At 43.7% G+C, this 21,613-nt stretch overlaps 1 protein-coding gene across 3 annotated transcripts in view; it reads right to left on the bottom strand.

Annotated features, from left to right (window-relative positions):
• The window catches only part of NRG2 (neuregulin 2), a 197,637-nt gene extending 178,887 nt beyond the window's left edge, over window positions 1-18,750 (bottom strand). For 2 of the 3 annotated variants that reach the window (XM_018050296.1, XM_018050298.1), the window contains exon 1: window positions 17,812-18,517. In XM_018050296.1, the coding sequence (XP_017905785.1) occupies window positions 17,812-18,517 (706 nt within the window). Of the gene's footprint in view, window positions 1-17,811 lie in introns of all 3 variants that reach the window. The other variant, XM_018050297.1, reaches the window with a different exon arrangement.

The following is a 21,613-nucleotide window of genomic DNA, read 5'->3' as shown; positions in this document are numbered from 1 at the left end:
AGAAGCCTGGGTACCGCAACAAAGACTAGCCCCTCACTCACTACAACTAAAGAAAGCCTGCACAAAGCAAGGAAGACCTAGTTGCCAAAAATAAATAAAATAAAATGCTGATTTAAAAAAAAATTAGCCGTTAGATCCAACACTATCCTAGAAAATTTCAGCCCTCATCCATCTGATTGAATCATGTTTGAATTCTACAATCTATTTTCCCTTTAGCAATTATTATATACCTTTTGCTTTACATCACTTGTTATTGATTCATGTAAATCTGATATCCCCAACTAGACTGTAAACCTCTCCAGAACAAGATACATGACTACTAGACGTCCCCAGCATCCTTCAAAGAAAAGAACAATGGAGGAGCTAAAAATACAGATCTATTAGCCAACATTTGACAATGAACTTGCCTCTCCCTTTCTTTGGGAGGCAGGGAGAGGGAAAGAATGGGGCCGCTTACCCATCCAGCTGATCCTATATGCTGTGTTCACAGATGGTGTGGGCAACCCTACCTGGGGAATTTGCTATAGCCAAAAAGCCTGCTCTCTCTGTTGACAAACGCCAACAATCACTGTAATCTAGGTTGCCATATGGTTCACCCAGCCCTGTAGCAAAATCGGTTTCTCAGGGATATGAAGAGACCAAGGAGGCTAGCTCTCTGATCTATGGCATGGAGGGAGGTCGCCTTGAGCCCACCCCACCACAAACGGGAAAGCACAGAGGGTCCAGGGCAGTCAAAGCTCAAGAAGATGCAAAACTTGCATTCCTGAGACCCCTGGCCTGGAATCTGCAATCTGAGCCCAACAACCCCCTTCTCTCAAGACTCTTGAGACTCCCCAAGAGAAATCCACAGGTGGGCAAGGGCAGACAGAAGATGTGGCCCTGCTCCCACTGTCTAGAGAGAGTGGCCCAAAGTTGTAGTTTAATTTCTGTTTTCCTAGCATCTGGTCCTGAGGGCCATTAACAGAGTAAGACAATTTCATCCCTGAGCCAGCTGTCTTAATTTAGGAGGGACACTCCCCATTTTTTGATCAACTATTCATCATTTTCCCCATTCTCCCTCCTTTGTGGATTTCAAAGGCAAGAAGAGGTCAAACCTCATCATCTTCCTAAATTGCCCTAACCCCTCCCATCTAATTATCACAATCATAGACTTGGGGAGGCTGTTTGCATTTGATACTCAGAATGAAATATAGGGCAAGTCCAGCTTTAAGAAAGCAATTTCACACTCCAGGCATCCATACGGTCCCTCAGCCCAGGATTTGCTAGAATTTTCAAAGTAAAACTATAAACCCAGACAGGCTCTATTTTGAGGGCATGACTTACCCAGTTGGCTTGAAACAACACTCTCTCCACCCCACTTCTCACAGCTGAAGAAGAAAGCCTCATTTGTCAGCTCAAAACAAAGCCCAGGGTATAAGAACAGCCTGCACAAGGTCATACAGAAAGCTATGGGCTGAGACTGAATCGGGAGGCTGATTTCAAGGCAGGACGCTCATCATTTGAAAACAAAACAACAAAAACACCTGACAAAGCCTGAATAGTCTCCTGTTTCTTAACTAGGGACACCGCCCAGATTCTCCTCCTAGCCACCTAAAAGAAGCTCCTGCCTTTTGACTGCTTGATTCAGATTGCAATTCTGCCCCCCACTTGTCCCTAGTCAGCCTGCTACATCCTAAAGTCCTAATAGCTCCTACTCTTCTGTGGCAAAGCAGAAAGGTCTGGGTACAAAGAGGACCCTGGATAAATGCCTTGCCTTCTCTTAACTTGAGCTAATTTTGAACCAGCTCTCCTGACCATGCTCCTTGGGTATAGCACATGTAGGTACCTAAAATCACATAGGAGTAGAAATCATTTCTTCACTCATTTCCCCCTCAATTAATATTTACTGAGCTCCTATAGCATGCCAAGAACCATGAAGGCGATAAGGATACAGTGATACACAAAACAGTCAAAATCTTCTATTCCTGGATAATCTTCCTAAGATACTTCCCGTAGAGGTTAATAAAACCCAGACTACAAGCCACACATCAGAAATTTGGTATTTTTTGTTATAAACAGCAGCAACGATGATGGTGTTAGAATCCAATGAAGCAGTTTGTAACTAAACCAGCCTTCCCATTATCATCTGAAGTGGCTGCCTCAGTTTACCACGTTCATACCTCTACCACCATATTACGTTAACTAGACCAATCTCCTTCCATGCACCAGATGTGTATTCCCAGTTGCCAGGTCTAATCCCAAGGTAAGATCCATTCTCTTAAGTTACCAAGCAGTTATTAGTCAGTAACTTATGTAAGTCACCAAAAAATAAGTGAGATAGAGCCTTTGCTACAGTTCCATATTGTACTCAAGAAGCTCACCATCTAGAGGACCTTACACACATACCCTTTCCCTACTTACACATACCCTTTCCCCAGCCAATTACGCTAAGCAGTAGGATAGACCATTACGATCACAGAAGGAGTATGAACCGCTGCAGAAACATGCCACGGTCCGTTTGGACTGAGGGGATCGGAAAAAGTACTGAGGAGAAATGAGACCAGAGCTCAACCTTGAAGAAGCAGGAGGTTAGCAACTGACAGAGAAGGAAAGGAAGAGCCTACCACACAAGAAAACATAATGTGCAAAAGCACCAAGGAAGAAAAATGTAAGAGGCGTTCAAAATTTCCAAAATAGTACATTTTGGCTATAGCAAAGAGTAAGCGTGGAAAAGTGGGCTAAAGGCTTAATGACATGTAGAGGTTAATTGTGGAAGGAATTTTCTCTTTATTCTATAGATTATAAAAAGCTATTGAAGATTTCTGGGTTGGACAGTGAGAAATACTTTGTTTTAGAAAGCAAATTCCATCAATAGATGGAAAAGAACAGAGATTCTGAAAATTGGAAATTCCATTTAATAGCCACTGCGGCAGCCTAAGTGAGATTTAAGTACCTAACTAGAGCCTCCTGAATGAAAAGAATTAGATTGAAGATACCTGCAATAGTAAAAATTGTCACCACTCGACAGTGTATTATACACAGAGGATGGAAAGGAACCAAAGATGATTTTGCGGATTCATTTTTTTTTAAGACTTTTCTTATGAGGACAATTTTTTAAGTCCTTATTGAATATGTTATAATATTGCTTCTGTTTTATATTTTGGTTTTTTGGCCATGAAGGCATATAGGATGTCAGCTTCCTGACCAGGGACCAAACCCACACCCTCTGCATTGAAAGGGGAAGTATTAACCACTGGACCGCCAGGGAAGTCCCAAGTTTGCAGTTTCTAATGACTTGGAAGAGTAGACAGATTGTTGTTATCTAAGACAGGAGTGTCCTAGACAGAACAGGATATAGTAAGGAGACTATAATGAGCTTAATTTGAGATGTGAATTGTATCCTTTGTTAAGACCTCAGAAAGGTCAAAGGCAATGCCTCAAATAATCTCTGGGACTTGTTTCTGAGATCAGTCCCTTTCCATTAAAGAACAGTGACTCCTTTAGCCTGAAGAAGAGTGTCCCGCAGCAGCCTACAAGAAGCTCACAGTAGAGAAGAGCTTCTCTTGAGAAGATTTGTAGGTATGGCTTTTGTCTAATGTAAGGAACCTTGATAAGATTCATAAGCAAACCACAGATTTTTAAAAAGAAGTATACTATAGGAACAGTACCAGCTTAGACTAAAAGGGACCAAACAGAGCAAAATGAAAAGCTTTGGGGCCCCAAAATAACTACAAGTAGGAATCAAGCTGAGTGTACTGTTCAAGTTTTTATTTTCTATGTATTATGATGTTTTGACATCTTAAAAAAACATTTCCAGCTGGAGAGGGATTGCCCCTTCTAGGGCTACCCAATTCTTAGAAACAGCAAAGGACTCAGCCAAGAGCATGCCTTTGATGTGTAAACTAACCAGCCCAGAGCCCTGCCTCCTCCATTTGCCCTTTAATCATCCCAGGGCCAGGTACCAGGAAACCAGGGACCACCCCTATAGCTTAGAGCCCACCAAAATCATTCAAACTAGCCAATGCTTATCTGTTCACCCTGCCCTGACTTCCACTTTCCAAGGAAGCTCCAATAAATTTCAACCTAATGTTTTGCTCTCTTTCCAGTCTTCTGCCACCTGACTAGAACTTGGTACGCCCCCTGTGACCCTGTGTGTCATGCCGTGACCCTCATCTCTAGGAGCAGTGAGTACAGTAGACTTGTTCTTTTGTGTGCCTCTCCTAAGTGTCCTCCTCTTGTGGACACATTTGACTAGATACCACCGAAAAGAATACAGAACTGAGAAAATTGCTTAGCTGCAAACACAGACTACATTTTATGGAGAAGGAAGGATAATTAGAGGGCAACACCATGAGCCCATTGGGTAAATCCAAGAGCAGTGGACACTCATCCCCAGGCAATAGGACTGAGCCCTGCTTGTGTGCCAGGCTGGATTTCAGAACTGCTATGGACCACGACTGTTGGTTCTTCTTTTTCTAAAAGAGAACATCTACCCAGATAGAAGACTAAGGAGACATAACAACTAAATGTGATATGGGATCCTAGACTGAATCCTGCATCAAGTAAAGGCCATTGATAAGACAACTGGCAAATTTTCAACAAGATCTAGAAATGAGTTAATAACATTATATCAATAGTATTAATTTCCTGGTTTTGATCATTTTATAGCTGTCTAATTTGGGGAAGCTGAAGAAAGAGGATCCTTTATATTTTTGTAACTTTCTTATAGATTAATTTACTTTAAATTTCAAATTTTTAAGTAAAAAAATAAAGTCATTTAAAAACATTCAAGTATTACTAGTTTTTAAAAGGAGGCATCTGTAGCAGTTATCCTGTCTGTACCAGCATTGTATTGGAGGACAGATGATTTCTCTTTAGTTGACAGTCTTCAGGTCAAAAGGAACAGCATTTGAATTGCTGTCCCCAAAGAACCTCATGAAAGGAGTCTCATCTGCACCCAGATCTAATTTGGATGAAGAGACCCTGGCTCTTGAGCCTGAACTTGATGTCATATAGATGAGACTTTTTGAGGGAGGAGGGTCTCGGTGAGGATGAGTTTTGTTTTGTTTTAATAAGTAAGTATACTACTACAATGGACTGTGAATGCAATGGCCAGGATGAGCATATTTTTCATGTGCAAGGAATATAAATAATCTGTGACCAGAGGGCAGACTGTAATGGTTTCAACACATGTCCACAAATTCTTTGACAATCCTTCCATCAAGAGGTAAAGTCTAATTCTCCTCCCTTTGTATCTGGTCAAGCCTTGGTAAACTCTCTTCCAAGAAACAGAATGTGGTAGAAGTGATACTAGTCACCTCTGAGGCTAGATCATAAAAGACAATAGAACTTTTGCCTGGCAATCTCATGGGACGCTCACTTATGGACCTTGCCACTAAGTTGTGAGGAAACCCAGGTAAGGTTGGTCCCTAGCCTTCATCCCCAGCTAAGCTCCCAGATGAAAACCAGCCAGCATCAGTTGCTAGACATGTCAGGGAGGAAAATGGAAAATGACCCAGTCTCACCTACTGTTTGCTCAGCTACCACCTGACCAAAAAATACATGAAAGACACTAAACCTCCTAGCTGAGCCCAGTCAATTCCCAGAACTATGAATAACAATAACGAATAAAGATTGCTATTTGAAGCCACTATAGTTTAGGTTGTTTTGTTATGCTGCAATGGATAACTGAAACAACATGCCATAGGCAGTTGGAAGCTGGAACTCAGCAAAATTAAGAGACTTTTTCCAAGTTCACATTGCTGGGAAGGAAGAGTCAGGATTTTAAGAAAATATCAGTCTGAATCCGAAGCCATTCTCTCGCAACTAACAATAAACATGACAGTAATAGTAATTGTAGCTTGTCTGCATTAAATGTTTTCAACCTAAGCAGCCACCAATCTAAGCACTTTACATAAAGTAAACTTTAAAGTAAAAGTAACTCACTGAATCCTTATCACAATACTATGAGATAGGTATTAAAATTAGCCCCACTTTACAGTTGAGGAACCTGAGACACAAAATGGTCAGTCAACTTGGCCTAAGGTTATATAGGGCTTCCCTTGCAGGTCAGATGGTAAAGAACCCACCTGCAATGCAGGAGGCCTGAGTTTGATCCCTGGGTTAGGAAGATCCCCTGGAGGAGGGCATGGCAACCCACTGCAGTATTCTTGCCTGGAGAATCCTCATGGACAGAGGAGCCTGGCGGGGCTCCATAGGCGACAGCCCATGGGGTCACAAAGAGTCAGACATGATTGAGTGACTAAGCACACACATATATATAGCTAATAAGTCATAGAGACAAGATTCACTCTTCACAGTTGGCTTCAGAACATTCAGCCTTAACCACTACACTATACGGAGCTGAAACTTCAAAATGGATTATATAAATTGAGAAGAGAACCAAGGACGATCTGTTGGGAAACATAACCTTTACAAAGTGCTGAAAAGAAAAAGAGTCAGTGATGGAAGGATCTGAGAAGGAAGTGGGAGAGGAAAGAAGCAAACATTATATCTCCAAAATACTGGAGGAACCACAGCAGGATCCACAAACCAGCTTCAGTCTTTATGGTTGAACATTCAGACACAAATGAGCATGCACGCATGTAGACAGAGCCGCACTTTAGCTCTTTCCACTCTTCCTCTTTCAGTGGCAATGCTCACCCCCACTCTAGAATTATGAGGCTTGTATTTAACTTAAGAGATGGGAAAAGTAAACTCTTACACTTTCTTTAAAAAACATGGTTCATGACCTTGGCCTAGTGAAGACCATCAAACCCACTGGACATGTGTGCATGTGTGCTAAGTCACTAAGTTGTGTCTGACTCTTTGCGACCCCATGGACTGTACCCTGCCAGGCTCCTCTATCCATGGAATTTTCCAGGGAAGAAACTAGAGTGGGCTGCCACTTCCTACTCCAGGGGATCTTCCCAACCCAGGTATTTTACCCCATCTCCTACATTGGCAGGTGGATCCATCAACAGGGAAATCCAAACCCACTGGGAACTTTTATCAGCTTGATGTTTTCTTCCAGATACAGCACCAAGTTTCAAGTGATCCCTTCACAGAAGTAATGTAAAACCAAATGCATTAATTCTTACTTCTGTACAAGTTCTGGGCCTGGTGCAGACCCTTCACCAGAGGCCCTGAGGCTATGACACCACACAAAAGAAGCACAAAGTTCATCTTCTGTGTGGGCCAAGGTAGAAGCTGGGGTAACTGGCCAAGGTGAAAACAGTATTCCCAAGGGAAACAGACTCAGCTCCAGCTACCATATGCCCTTCTCAATTAGCTGAGTGCAAACCACCAACAGTGGAAACCTACTAAGGAACAAAGACAGCAAACTCCCAACCTGAGGGCCACCCATGTGCCTCTCTTCATCCTACAAATTACATTCTTTCCCAGCAGCAAGGAGTGTCTCTCAGAGGTGGTTAAATCTTGCTCTGTCCAAAGTATTTTACGAGGCTCCATATCCTAGGATTTTCCCAGTATTGACCAGAATCACTTGGGCTGAGCCCCAGAGGTGCCATCTGAAAGGGTTTATTGTCAGTACTTGGCCAAGACAATTTAATCTAAATGTTACTAAGAGGCCAGTGAACGCTACTAGCCTTTTTGGAGAGAGCATTTTCTTTTGAAAATGAGACCTAAAAATATGGGAGAAGTTTTTATTGGAAAAGCCCCATATTTTGTCTAAAAGAATTGGACCTAAGAGAAATTTAGCCCAAGTTGTTAGGTATAGTTCCACTTGCATAGGTACCTATCTCTTGCCTTGTTCCTATTTTCCTACTAGGTCCATCAGACATAAAGTCCAAGGAAAGACTAGGAACTTTGTACTGGAAACTTCTCTGCTTCTTGGCTGAGGGATGGCTGTTACATATATGACATAGCAAGTATGATAACAGGCCTAAGTAGAAAGGCTGGAGGAAGATGGGATATGGTCGGGGGATAGACTGCCAGGTAAGAGGGTCTCAGAAGTGAAACCCATCTAACAGACTGAAAAGGAAACCCTTTATGAGTGAGCAGTCAGACTGCCTTTGGAAGCCCCAGTGTCCTTTGAAAGAAACTCTTCATTTGGGATCCTTGGTTTCACTCTGTAATAAATGAGTCATGTCATGGTGTGAGACTCCATTCTTCCTTTTAAAAACATTATTCTCTTTCAAATTATTATTATTTTTCTCTGAAATACAATCAACCAATGACATTGTTGGGAAAGCTGCACTGGACGTGGCCCTGCTGTTACTTTATTTCTCACTCAGAAATAGGAATTCAGACACAGCAGATCATCTACTTAATCCACCTATTCTGTCCTGACTGCTAAATAAACTCTCTCCCCTAAAGCCATAAAAAATTACTCCAGAGAAGAGCCATCAACTGGGTAGTGCTTGTGAAATTCATTAGTGGCTTAAGCAATATGGTGAGGAGCTATACTGAGATTATGTGTACGGCCACAGGCACTAGTGAAAAGGACTCTGACTAGAGGAAGCTGAGGGCCACAGCCTGTGACAAAGTGATGACTGAGAGCCCTTAGGAGCCCTGAGCTGGAGAAGAACTTGCTCTAGAGAGGACCCTCCCATTCCCACCTAGTAATTTAGCCAAGCAGATGTGGCAGAAAATGCCTCGTTTTAAGGAAATGGCGAAAGAATGAACATGCTAAAAGAGAGATGTGAAGAAACACTGGGCTTCTACTCCACACACTTTCAGAAAAAAAGAATGATCCAAGAACCTGTCCTGGCCTCCGGAAGCCCCCAAGCTGCCTAAAGGCAAAGAGGTACAACCACCCCCAATTTGCGATCTCAGTTTACTACAGTAAGGTGCCTCTTACTTCTTTAAGGTATTCAGCCTGAAGCATGAACCAGCCAGAGTAACAGAATCCAACTGGCTGTTCCAGTGAGAGACCAGGAGAGGGAATAACCAAAAAGCTCACATGGCAAGTAAAACCGAAGAATTTTGCAGAATGCAAACTAACTAAAAGACAGGAATGAAACACAAGCAAAAATATTGACATGTATGAGGAAAACCATCTAGAGATAATTCTAAAACTCAAGAACACAGAATTACTCACAAGAAAAAGAAGAAACTATGGACTATCAAGGGAAAAAAAACAAAAGAAAACCCTGAAACATAACACAGCAGCAAAATTCTGCCTTTTATCCAAATGTCTGAAGACGTTTTCCATAGTTAGTCTAGTCCCTCAGCCTGAGCTGACATTTGAGGAATCTCAAAAATCTATCTAGGACAAAGTGATCTTACCTTGTGATCTAAAGCAAAGGTCTAACTGCTCCCTTACTTAGCAATAGCCAGTAATCAAATATTTACAAAACCATAGCTTAAGTTTCAGGTCCCAAAGATCTTATAATCAGGAGAAGGAGCTAAGATACTGACCCTAGCAAGATAATTAGCAGTCCATGGCATTAAACGATGTGTCATACAAGTGATACAGGCCATAAACATGAAAAGTCCAAGAATAAGAAAAAACAATACTTCTTGAGGTCAAGAATGTGTGGCCAGCCTAGGATCTGAGGGGTAGTAATATCCAGCAGATATTTAGATGAAGAACCCAAAGCAGACTCTTTGTTCTAAAACATTTAAGGAGCAAAGCTTCATACTTCCAATGGGTTCCAATGGGTGCCACACATCAATTAATTAATTAAAATTAAACCCCACAAGCTCCCCAAATGCCACCTGTTACATGCCACCACCTGTACCCTCTCTGACCCAAGAGAGCCACCAGACCCAGCCCAGCCCAGTGTAGAAACAAGGAAAGAAAGAGTATGGATGACTCAGTGTGAACCCATCCCCAACTCTGGAAACCCCCAAATTAAAGCAGGGTGAATCAGGGACCTGCTTTCTTTGAAAGAAAAAAGGACGCTTTCAGCCATTTTCCAGGGACTTTCAGCAACTCCTCCTAACAACAATACAATGTAAGATAAGACCTGTCAAAGTAAAAGAGCAGCCTGGCAGGACTCCTGAATGTGAACCCTTGGTTGACCCCACAAGCATGATGAAATTTTGAAAGGGTCATTTGGAGTCTGAGTCTTAGTCCTCCCATTGGTGAAACAGAGAAAAGCAGTTTCTATCCATGGGCTTCTCAAAAAATTGACTACATAGACCCATGGACCCATTAAAATTTGTAGTCTACTTGGGACCTCCATAGGACCAGCATTCATATCCTGGAGTCTCATGGGCTTCCCTACAATGAGACCACAGATATAATAAAAAAAATTCTCCCCTGTCTGCCTCCAGTCCTCCAGAACTTAGTATTTTCACTTACTAGTTGCTCACGTTGGTCTAAGTTAAGAAGATTTTGTTAATAACACTTATTGAGCAAGTGCTGTATTAATTATTTTACATACATTATCTCATTTAATACTCACAGCAATCCTATTATGAGCAATCACTATCACCATTTATAGAAAACTAAGATACAGAATGTAATATGCCCAGCATCACCTAGTCACAAAATGTAGAAGATGGTTTCTGAACTCAGGTTCACTTGGCTGTAGAGCACGAATTCTCATTCATTACACTATAGTTAGCAGACTTTTTCTTTTTAAAAGAAGGGCATTTATGAAAAACCTTCAGCTAACATCATATTTAATAGTGAAAGTCTATAAATGTTTTTCCCCAAAGAATAGGACAAGGATGTCCATTTTCATTACACTTATTCAACATTACACTTGGCAATTCCAGCCAGTGGAATAAGGCAAGAAAAAGAAATAAAGACAAACAGATTAAAAGGAAAAAGCAAAACTGTCGCTTTTATTCACTGACAATATAGTCATGTACACAGAAAAAAATCCTTAGTAAATCTACCCTGCCAAAAAGGGTTATTCAAGTGAATAAGTGAATTTATTAAGGTCACAGGATACAAAGTCAATATTTTAAAAATTGTTTTCTATATGCTAGCAATGAATAAGTGGAAAACAAAATAAAACAAAAATGCCATTTACAAAAGCATCAGAAAACGTGAAGTACTAAGGAAAAATATGTAAAAGACTCATTTACTGAAAACTACAACACATTACTGAGCTGCTTTTAACCTAAGCCTTCAAGTACTACTTCCATAATTACAAATAAACTCATCAGTCTAGCACTCAAGGTGGGTGGAAATATCATCCTAATTTACCTCTCTAGATCCTTCGCCCATTTGTCCCTTTCTTCCTGGTTATTTTGTATACTACAAACATGCCCCTCTGCTACTAAGAATGCTATTCTGTTTATAGTGATTGATTTAATCAATTAGTTCATCTCTATCCATAAACCACCTCCACCTCATCTATCTGACTCTTAAAATCCCATTTCAAACTACTTATCAAAGAAACTTTACTCCTCTAACCAGATCTTTCTTTTATGACTCTTGCCCTCCTTCCAAAAGCACTACATTGGTATATCTTATGGCATTTATCATATGCTAGATTGAATTACTGTTACATCTTTGTACTTTTAGATTATAAGCTCCTTGGTGACAGGGACTGTGTCTGATACAGCTCCCCTAAAGTACCTAGTTCTTTACACAGAGTACACATTCCAATACTTGTGGAAGCAAACCCTTGAAAGACGGAAATGAAAGGAAGTTCTTTCAGTAATAATACAACCTCTAGGATACCAAATTGCATCACACAAATTAATGATGTCTTGACTTTCCCATGGGCTGGACCAGGTATTTAGCCATGCGGTAACCTTACTCTCATTCAATCCTAAGTAATGTTAGTTCAGCTTAGCTTCTGTTTGGACCAACATCAAGATCAAGACCAAGCAAAACATCCTAGCCTAAAGGACAAAGACAGATCCTCAATCTGTACAAACAGACGAGTGAGGGAAGGAGGTAGGGAAGCCAAAGTCCTAAGGACAAGGCAGGAAACAAAGAAAAAAGATTCTGTTTCAGAAGAGAGAATAAAAAGGAACCTGAACATCACATCTTGGGGGTCTGTGTTGCTAGTGGAATAAGGAAACTCTCTAGGATACCTGTGTCTCTGCTACTCCAACATCTGCAAGGGCAAATGGAATGTTAACCGCCTCCAGCCCCACCCCAGGAGGCAAGTAGCACAATCAGGTTCTGAGCTGAGGCACAGACAAGAGCTACAGGCTCTGTCCCAGAGAAGGTCCCTGGAGAGGCTGTTTGGATCTCACTGCATGTACAGAGCAGGAAGGGAATGTTACTGTAGAATGGAGCTTGCGTGCCACATTCTGCCAGCAGCAACTAGCCAGAGCAAGAAGGCCCCTTAACTCAACCTCATTTCATAATTACCAAAAACATCACAGGTGATTAGCACCAAAAGCTCTCAGTCAGTGTGACTCTCTGTCTTTTGACCCCAGGCTGGCAAAAGCTTCCCAGCTCTTGATCTGGGTACAGCACATCCTCTTTCATGTCATACTAAAGCCTTTTAATCATCCTCCAGGTTTGCTTCAGTTCCTACAGGCTTGCTTGAAACGCTGCTCACCAAGATCATCCGTGTGTACTGTTGTTTTTAAAGGAGTCTACTTGAATTTCACATGACAGTCATTTTTTCAAACTTGTCATAATACCCAATGTTCAATTCATTTACTGTCCCAATTTTCTAAAGAGTTCCCTATATCATCTCTTGAATTTCAATGTACATATTCCAATAAGTAAGTGGGAAGGGTTAATTCACAGAAAACAAGTAAGACAAAAATGCCCATTTCACACACATCAATCTAAACTCAAAATTTGGAGGGAAATTCCTTTTACTTTTGGTGTAAATTATACTAACAACACCTCAGATCCTGAAAAGAAAGTCCTAAGAACAAGTGTCAAAGACTACACAGGGGAAAATTCACTGAGATCATCATTCCTTTTCCAAGTCAGTGTTCAAAACTGCCATATGCCACTAAACCAATAGGCTTTAGAGGGTTAAGAATGCCCAGTGTTTAGGTTTGCATATTTGCTTTAACCCTACTTATCCAAATGGCAATTCTTTGATCCTTTGAAAATTTAACACTACATTCAAGTCAGTTACCTTAAACGTACTTCAGAACTGTATTTGAGTGGCCCATTCACTGTGGATTCCTACCAGCTGTACACGAATATGGTCAAAATCAAATTCTTTGTCAGCAGCTGGGGTCTTTGGCTTCTAAATGAGAATTAAAGCAATCAGGCACTGTGGCGTTTTCTCTTCTCATATATGGGATCATGTGATTTGCCACGTGGATGCTATTGTGAGATGACCTACCAAGAGTGTAAACAGCAGCAACTGCTGTGTGAGTAGAGCTGCTGCCCTGAAGCTCAGTGACAAACCTTTGAATCTTCCTTTGAGCATTTCAATTAGGACTCGCTCGCAAAATGCACTGTCATGGAAAACTTCTTAATGGCAAAGTATCTGAAAAATTAAGTTGGTATTTTTATTCCTTACCCTAGGGTTATATTTGTAAGGAAGGATACTGGTTGAGATCTTAGATTAGGTTTAAAAAAAAGTTATACATATACACTACTGGGGAAGAATTTACCATAACATTGACTTAATGGAAAAATTAACATTCTCCATCTGTTAGGAAAAAATACAAGATTACTTTGAAAAAAATTTTGCTTTTAGGGAAATACACATTTCAAGATATGTAATAATTGCCTAAGATCTGGGTAGCTGAGGACAGAGGTAAGAAGGAAACTTTTCACTGTATATTCTTGTGTGCTTTCTAAATTTTGAGCCATATGAAGGTTTTACATATTCAAAATATATATACAATCTTATAAGGGAAAAGTTAATGACATGCTTGCTATTAGAAAATGAAATTAAAATATCCCAGATAATGAAAGATACTTAAGAGCACTGGGACCAAGAAGAAGTTAGTCACCTACTTAGTTAATATACCACCCCCTCTAGCTCCCAGATCTTTTGTTAATTCAAGCTGATAGTTATTTCTGTTCAGACATGGGAGTTGGGGGAGGTGATAAACTGCCCTCTAAAAAAAAGGGGGGGTCTTCTCCAACAAGATGTAGATTCTCCATAAATCCCATTAACACTAATCAGCATAATGATTAAGCACATTGTGGTTAAGTACTCTAGTTGAAAACAACTCCTTCAGAAAAAAGGTTCCCATAGCGACAGGTAAGGGCTTATCATCAAACTCAGCTTTTCAGCACCAGACTTAGTGTCACAGATAGGAGAAATAAGACTGGTTTAGTATTAATCTGGAGGTCTGCTTTTTGAACTTCACTTGACTTCACCCATTCAAAAGACACTTATGAGAATCCCTCTGTAAACCAGGGGCAGTACCAAACATTGAAGGGCAGGAAAGGAGAAAGACCTCAAAGATAAGACATGGTTCCTGACCCAAGGATCCCTGGGGCTGAGAAACACAGCCGCTGAAATAAATAATGACATTATAACAATAATTCTGCCCTTAAATCTATAACCAAGCCTGTCCTCACTACTAGGACTGGTCAGTTTCTAATCTACTTTCACTTTCCCATCTTCTAGCTGCAGCACAGCTGGGTTTCCAGCTGGCTGGGGAAGAAAAGATTCTCTAAATAAACAGCATTTTAAAAATATGCAGTTGCTTTTGCTATACTGAATTTTGTGGACCACCTTGCTCTAATATGTGAATCTGAGTGCCACATTAATTTAAATTATTCTAAAGAACATAAAGATCCCCAGGAATACACCTGTTCTATCTTTAACAACAAAATACACTATACATTGGAAGAAAAAGCCAAATCATAAAGTCCCAAAGGAGGAATGATTTTTCTTAAAAAAAAAAAAAATATATATATATATATATATAGCATCTATTCAATAATGAAACAATTTAAAAGCCATATACATATAGGAGAGCAACAAGAAAGGGTGTGATTAAGCCAAAATATATGCAACCATCATTAAAAATGCAGGACTATTTGCAGAACAGGATGCTTTCGTAGCATTGTACAGAATTTCTAACCCCTGAGAGTCCTTTTCAAATCTTTTTCCTGTCCTTCCCTCAGAAGGCACAGAAAGCACACCCATGCATGTAGTCTTCTGAGAAATGCAAAGATTTTACTCCACTCTTTACCACCAGAGGTAGTAATTTAGGATGAATGATACACATTAGATCTATAAAAAAAGGCCTCTGGCAAATACTGCTATTCCAGGAGGACTTCACAGGCTTCAAGTCATTTCATACTTGTGGTAAAATTACTCACTTATGAAGACCTTCATCTCTCCGTAGGGCACCTTGTCCCCAAATCCTGGCCCACCAAAATACAGCTTTCTGAAAGATCTCCCTAGGAACCGTACCTCCCAGAACCCAGACAGTTCAGAGCTGAAACTGGCTAAACAAAGTAACAATTCAACCACAGTTGCTCAATATAACGGCCATGATGACAGTTTCCAGGTGCCAGTTTCCCTATTTTGCAATGGGCAGATCTGCTCCAAGGAGAAAATGTTCCCAATGACCCTTTGGCCCAGAGGGCTTTCTTTAGACATAGAAAACAGAAAATGAATTTGTTAGTTATTTCCTGCTGAACACAAGGAAGGTGTTGTGGTTAGTTAAAAAGATTTGCTTCCTTATTTAATATACCATTACTAGTGCATGTTTTCTTTAAAAACATTGTAGAAAATAAGAAAATGCAGTTTATGCTCTTCTGTCGTATTATCACCAGTTCCACACGTTTTCTCGAGAAAATGTCCTTTAATTTCTAATCTCCTTAGATAAAGCTCCCCCCAACCTGATGTGTATCTATTTACCATCAATTCAAAGCAAAAATTTTTGTATTCTAACATGTTTACTCCCATACATGTTCCTGCCCCTTGATAATCTGTGATGTGAGGGCCTTCTCATTAGCAGTGCTTGCAGCCCTAAATTTATCTTTCTGAGAACTACGTTACACATGCTATGTTTACGAGATGATCACAACTTAAAAGTGGACTATATTTCTGACCCCCTAGGTCTTTCATGATCTCCACATTCAACTATTAAGCTATTAAACACTCACTAAAATAAACAAGGTATAACTGAAGGAAGAAGGGGGAACAGAGGGGCAAGACAGGGGATGATGACCACTGGGGCTTGGTGCATCAGACTGGGGATTAGGTGGGGATGTACACAATGCACACTCAGGAGCAACTCACTGAAAACCAAAACAGAAGCTGTCCTTGGACAAGGTTCAATAAATGTTTTTACTATCTATTTCTCGCTGCATAATACAGTTCCACAGCTCCCCCAAGGAATCTCAGGGAAAAAAAATCACTTAGCAGAATAAAAAATTAGAAATTCTTAACTGGTCTCAACTTATCATAAAATGTTTCAGAGCATAAAACCAACATTAAAGAGCAGTCAACAATATTCCTCAGAACAATGTCAGAGAGATAAACTGCTGTCATCACCAAAAGTTTCTTTCTTCCTTATTAAGACACTGCAAGATTCTTCTGATTAAAGTGATCACAGTTTAACATAATATCTAGATATATTCCCACCACAAACTAAAATTTGTCTTCTGAAGGACAGGGGCAGGGAGGGGGCGGGGGACATGCAGTAGAAAGGAAGCTTCCAAAAGTCAAAGGCATTGATCTAGAAAGATGAGGGCAGCAAAACTTCCTCCGAGCTGTTACACATTCTTTGCTACTCAGAGTCTTATTTACACTACTCAGAAGCAGTTGGCAGACTAGTAAATATACCAACTTCTATGACAGACCAGGGTATCTATCACAGTTCAGTGACTGCACAGCTCAGACGCACACTGCAAACATCAAATTCAGCCTTAGTTGGGACGAAATGAAACCCCAATATGAATAAGCACAAGACAGGCTAACACCAACACTCCAGTCCAGCCACGATTTGGTTTGAAATAACTTCCTGAGAAGTAATTACTGGATTCAGGGACAAGGAGGAAAAGATCTTAAACTGACATTTCTTTGACTTTTGACATGGGAGACTCCATTCCCAGCTGCACAGATCGACAGACTTCAGTGTTGTGTTTCTCATCACCTGCATTCCTGTGTAGCACCCAACATCATGAAGATGAGATATGCAGTCAACACATCCTGCGCCGTAAGATGTCAGAGCTGAACTTCACAGCATTCAGGAGAAGTTACTCTATTTCACCCGTCATCACAAGCAACAGACCTAGGAAGATCTCCCAGAAACAGCCGAAAGAGCTGTCTGCTCACTAGTACTGGAGGTTGAGAGGGCTGTGCAACCAGCTCAGCAAAGACAAGCAATCACGATGGAGGAAAACAAAACAAAACAAAACAAAACCCTGAACCACATGGGGGACAGAAAACAGTAGCAGAAAAAGTCCAACTCTGCCTGCGCCAGCGGTGTGGATGAGCTGAGCCCGAAGCCCAGGAGAGGAAGGAGGGGGCGGGGGCCATCATTCCGTAGGAGAACTTGTAAGCGGAGGCCTTCACAGCCTGGGAGTCTGCCCAGCTGCTCCTGCAGACCCTGCCAGCCTGGGCAAGGCAGGCCCTTGGGAGCGGAGCGGGCAAGGCCTCCGAGGGTCACTCCTGACTCACTGAGCTTCGGGCCAGCAACACGCGGACCTCTCCTTTTTTCCTGCCGCTACTGGGCTATGATGGCAGCTTTCCAGCCCCACATGCCATACATCAGCCGCAGATCCCTGCTGGCACAGGCCAGCGCGTCCCCCCGCCCCCCAGCCCTGGCACACTTCGAGCCTAATCTTCTTTCTCCCCAACACCAACCCCCTCACCCACCATGCCAAGCGCCCTGCCCAGGGGCAGCCCCACCACCCGTTCTCCCGCCACCCCCCACCCCCACCCCTCACCAGCGGGCCCCGGGCTCTGCCAGGCCCGGGCACCTGCAGATACCTCCCGCCCCACCCCCATCTTCCACCACCTCGCCCCTCCCCCCTTTCTCCAGCAGAGAGAGGGGGCAACTCACCGCAGTCAGTGCACAGGATCTTGCCCACCTCTTTCTTGAGGTTTTTGCCGTTGGTGTTGAGAGGGGCAAAGGCTGTCTTAAAGACCAAGGGCTGCTCCGTGGGCTCCAGGAAAAAGATGTAGCGCTGGTTCCTTTCGAGCGGCGCACAGGAGCCCACGCTGATCACCTGCTCGCGCTGCAGTCCCCCGCTCCGGAGCGGCCACTTGTCCAGCACCTTCACCAGCGCCACCCGACCCGAGGCGGGCGGCTCGCGGGTGCTGTTGGAGCTGGAGCCGCCTCCGGCCGGGGCCAGCCCCTGTACCTTGCCCTCCACCACCACGGGCGCCTTGTACGCCTGGTCCTGCACCGACTTGAGGCTAGGCGAGTAGCAGGCGAGCGACACACCGAAGAGCAGCATAGAGAAGCCGGGGGCCGGGTCGCGCCTCATGCCTCCGGCGGCTGCGGCTCGCGAGCGGGCGGCGGCTCTCCGGGCTGCGGGGCTGCGGGGCTGCGGCTGTTGCGGCGGCCGCGGCTTTGGGGGCGCAGCGGGACGAGAGATGCTGCTGCTGTTGATGTGGCTGCTGCTGCTCCTGCCGCTCTCGCCGCTGCTGCCGCTGCCGCTGCTGCTGCTGCTCCTCTCGCTGCTGCTGCTGTCGCTGTAGCTGCTGCACCGAGCCTTCTCCACTGGCGGCGGCGGCGGCAGCGCTAAGCAGCAAACCTGCCGCATCTGGCCAGGCCATTTGGGGGGCTCCGCCGCTCCGCCGCCGCCGCCGCCGCCTTGGGAGGGGAAACCAGAGCCCGCTGGAAAACCGGAAACAGCGTAACGTTAGCGCCCAGTAACCCTCCACCGGCGGCCCGGGGAGGTGGCCCCGCTAGGGCAGGGGGGCAGGCGGCGAGCGGGCAGAGATGCGCAGCGCGGAGAGGCGCAGCGCTCCCACCCTGCGCGCCGGGACCGGGAGGAGGATGCGGAGGATGGGACGTCCTCCCACTTGCTCTCTCGCGCCCCCTCTACCCCCGAACCGAGTGGGGAGCGCGGCTTCTGCAGGGGAAGCTTGGGACTGCACTGCTTTAGTGCCTAGCTTCAGGCCCCGCAGGGAAGCGAGAGGAATCGTGCTACCCCGTGCTTTGGGGATTTATCGGCACGATAGTGGGGGTAGTGCGTGAGCAGAGGGCAGGGTAAAGGTAGCAGATTCTGGTACCGTCCTATGAAGGGAGAGTGGGACACAGGGTGTGCTCTGCCTTTGGACATCGGCTGTGGGAGCCAGGGAGATGCCACGGCCAGGGTGACTGACCTGCCTCCTGGGTTGTATATTCCCTTCCCCGGCAGGACCCTAGGGACCAGTCCCTAATTGAGCCCACGGGCTTGGCCCTCCACCTCCTGGTGAGTGGCTGGAGATTCGAGTCAGCTGGGGAGGATCCCAGCCCCGTTATTTGGGGGAAGAGTTGAGGCTACGTGGAGTCTTGGCTAGGCGTTGGGGCCACCCAACCAGGGGTGGTGGTTAAGAGAGGGTCCAGCCTCTAAGTCTCTGGGCTTTTTCCAGCAGCCAGGCAGAACCAGGCTGCATGCTACACAACCTCATCACCTTCTTTTTTTCCCCTTAAAGCCTCTCCCTAAGGAGGTAGGGGCTTCTTGGGAGCCAACCTGAGAGCCAGAGACGGTCAGGGCCAGAGCTACCCCACAGGAAATGGTTTCTTTCTCAAAGATCCATGCTTGCAAGAGGCAGGGGAGTTTGCTTCACTGAAGCCAGCATCTGATTTTTAAAAGCAAGTTAAGGATCCTTTCTCACTCTATCATTAAGCATCGAGAGAGTTTTTAATACCCAGCTTATGTCCTTGAAGGATACGGAGCTCAGGGATTCCAGTAAGGTCTTAGAGAATCTTATCCTCGCCTGAGGACTGCATGAAACCAGCCGGAGGACGTCTGACTTGAGCTGGGAATGCTATTCTGGAAAGGGAGGAGGGAGCTAGAGCTTTCCCTCCTGGCTAAGAGACATCCCAAACTTAACATACTCAAAGCCAACATCATTATTTCTCCCACTCAACTGCAAATTCCATGTAATTATTAAGGGAGCCATTTTATACTTGGCCAGCCAACCCGGCCCAATAAGACCTTCAGTCTCATTTTATTATTCCTTATCCAACCAACCTTCAAGTCCTTCGCCTCTACCTTTTTAAAAAATCCCTACCTTTTTAAAAGCCCCCACCTTTAAAAAAAATCCCCAATTTATCTAGTTCCTTTGCAACTCTATGTGAATACCTGAGGTGCAGGTGTTCCTCATCTCTTCCCTGACCACCGCAAAGCCTTCTAACCCGTTTCCACACCTTTCACCTCATCACCTTCCTCCAGTCCTACCACTGCTAGAGTGATCTTCTAAAAATAAAATATAAATATGATTTGGCCATGCCACTGCCCTCAGGATTAAAGTCCAAACTCTCCAGCATGGCTCTTCATGGGTTCCTTCTACATAGTCAGCTCAATCCTCTGGGAGCCAAGCCTCTGCTCTAGCAATCCTCAGCACATTGTGCTGCTTCTGGGTGTGCTTCTGGACATGATGTCTCTTGTATCCAAAAAGTCACAGCTCTGCCTTGTCCACCTGGAAAACTATTCTAGCTCTAAGGCCCAGCTCAGCAGTATGCCCTCATCCCTCCTGGCTATGTGTGTACCACCATCCCCACCACCAGAGGCACACAAGACAGAAAGCTAATCCCTTCCTCTTCTGCATCACCAAGGGCCATGGTACTGTGCCAGGTACATATTACTATTATGGCAAAGACCTGTACTGTACTTCAAGCAGCTATTAATAGGTCTGCTTTAGACCCATCAGGCCGAGCACCTTATAGGGACTATAAGGTCCCCTATAGGGACTATATCCTATTAGTCTTTGGATGCTAAAGGGGCCCCAGCACAGTGCCTGGCATAGAATAAAGATCAGCAAATCCTCAGAAGGAAGGAAGGTAGGAATTATTGAATGGAAACTCAGCTCTCTTAAAGGCATCAAGCCCATCTTGTTGACCCCTTCAGTGTTTCCTTTTCTGTTTTCAGCTATCATAGCTATAAGGAAGATTACTAACTCCACCCTCTCATTTTTTTCAATGGAAGAGACAATCCCAGGGAGGAAAAGGAGATTACTCAAAATCACACACAGCCAAGATTGTACTCAATCTTCTGTTTCTGAGACCAGAGTAGTCAGAGGAGACCAGCGAAGAGCTTGCATTCTAGGGTCAAGCAGTGCTGGATTTCATACCAATTTTGTACATTACTGATTTGGGCTTGACTCTATTTCCCTCTCTAGGGCTTAGCTTCTTTATTCATATCATAGACCTCACAAATTGTTTTTTGCTCATTATGTTCTTAATTCAATAAATATCTGGCTGAGTGTCTCTTCTGTGCCAGGCACCAAAGCCTAGGGCTGGTCAGTGGAAATACTGCAGCGACCCGAATGACACTGTCCCCACCCCCAAAGCTCTTACTCCATCTGGGGAGACAACAGCAAACGAGCAGGTGAATACGTAACTGTCCTGATGGGGGGGGGGGGGGAACAGGATGAGACAATAGGCCATGATGGAAAAAGGAGAGAGGATAGGTCTACTTGGATAAGGGAAGGTTTCTCTGAGGAGATAACATTTAAACTGGGATTAGAAGGATTTGAAGGATGTGGATTATGTGAGATAATAAGTGTAAAGTGCTTAGAACAAGGTCTGATGTAGAGTAAGGGCCAAAACTAATGCTGAATGTTATTGATATTTTACTTATACCAGTGTATAAGTAATCTCAGAGCTGAGACTCTCTGTGTGGTATGTAGTTATTGCACACTAGGACTTT

This window comes from Capra hircus, chromosome 7, assembly GCF_001704415.2.
Source record: "Capra hircus breed San Clemente chromosome 7, ASM170441v1, whole genome shotgun sequence".
Lineage (NCBI taxonomy): Eukaryota > Metazoa > Chordata > Mammalia > Artiodactyla > Bovidae > Capra > Capra hircus.
Note: the sequence above shows the minus strand (reverse complement) of the source record. Positions and strands in the feature narration are given on the sequence as shown.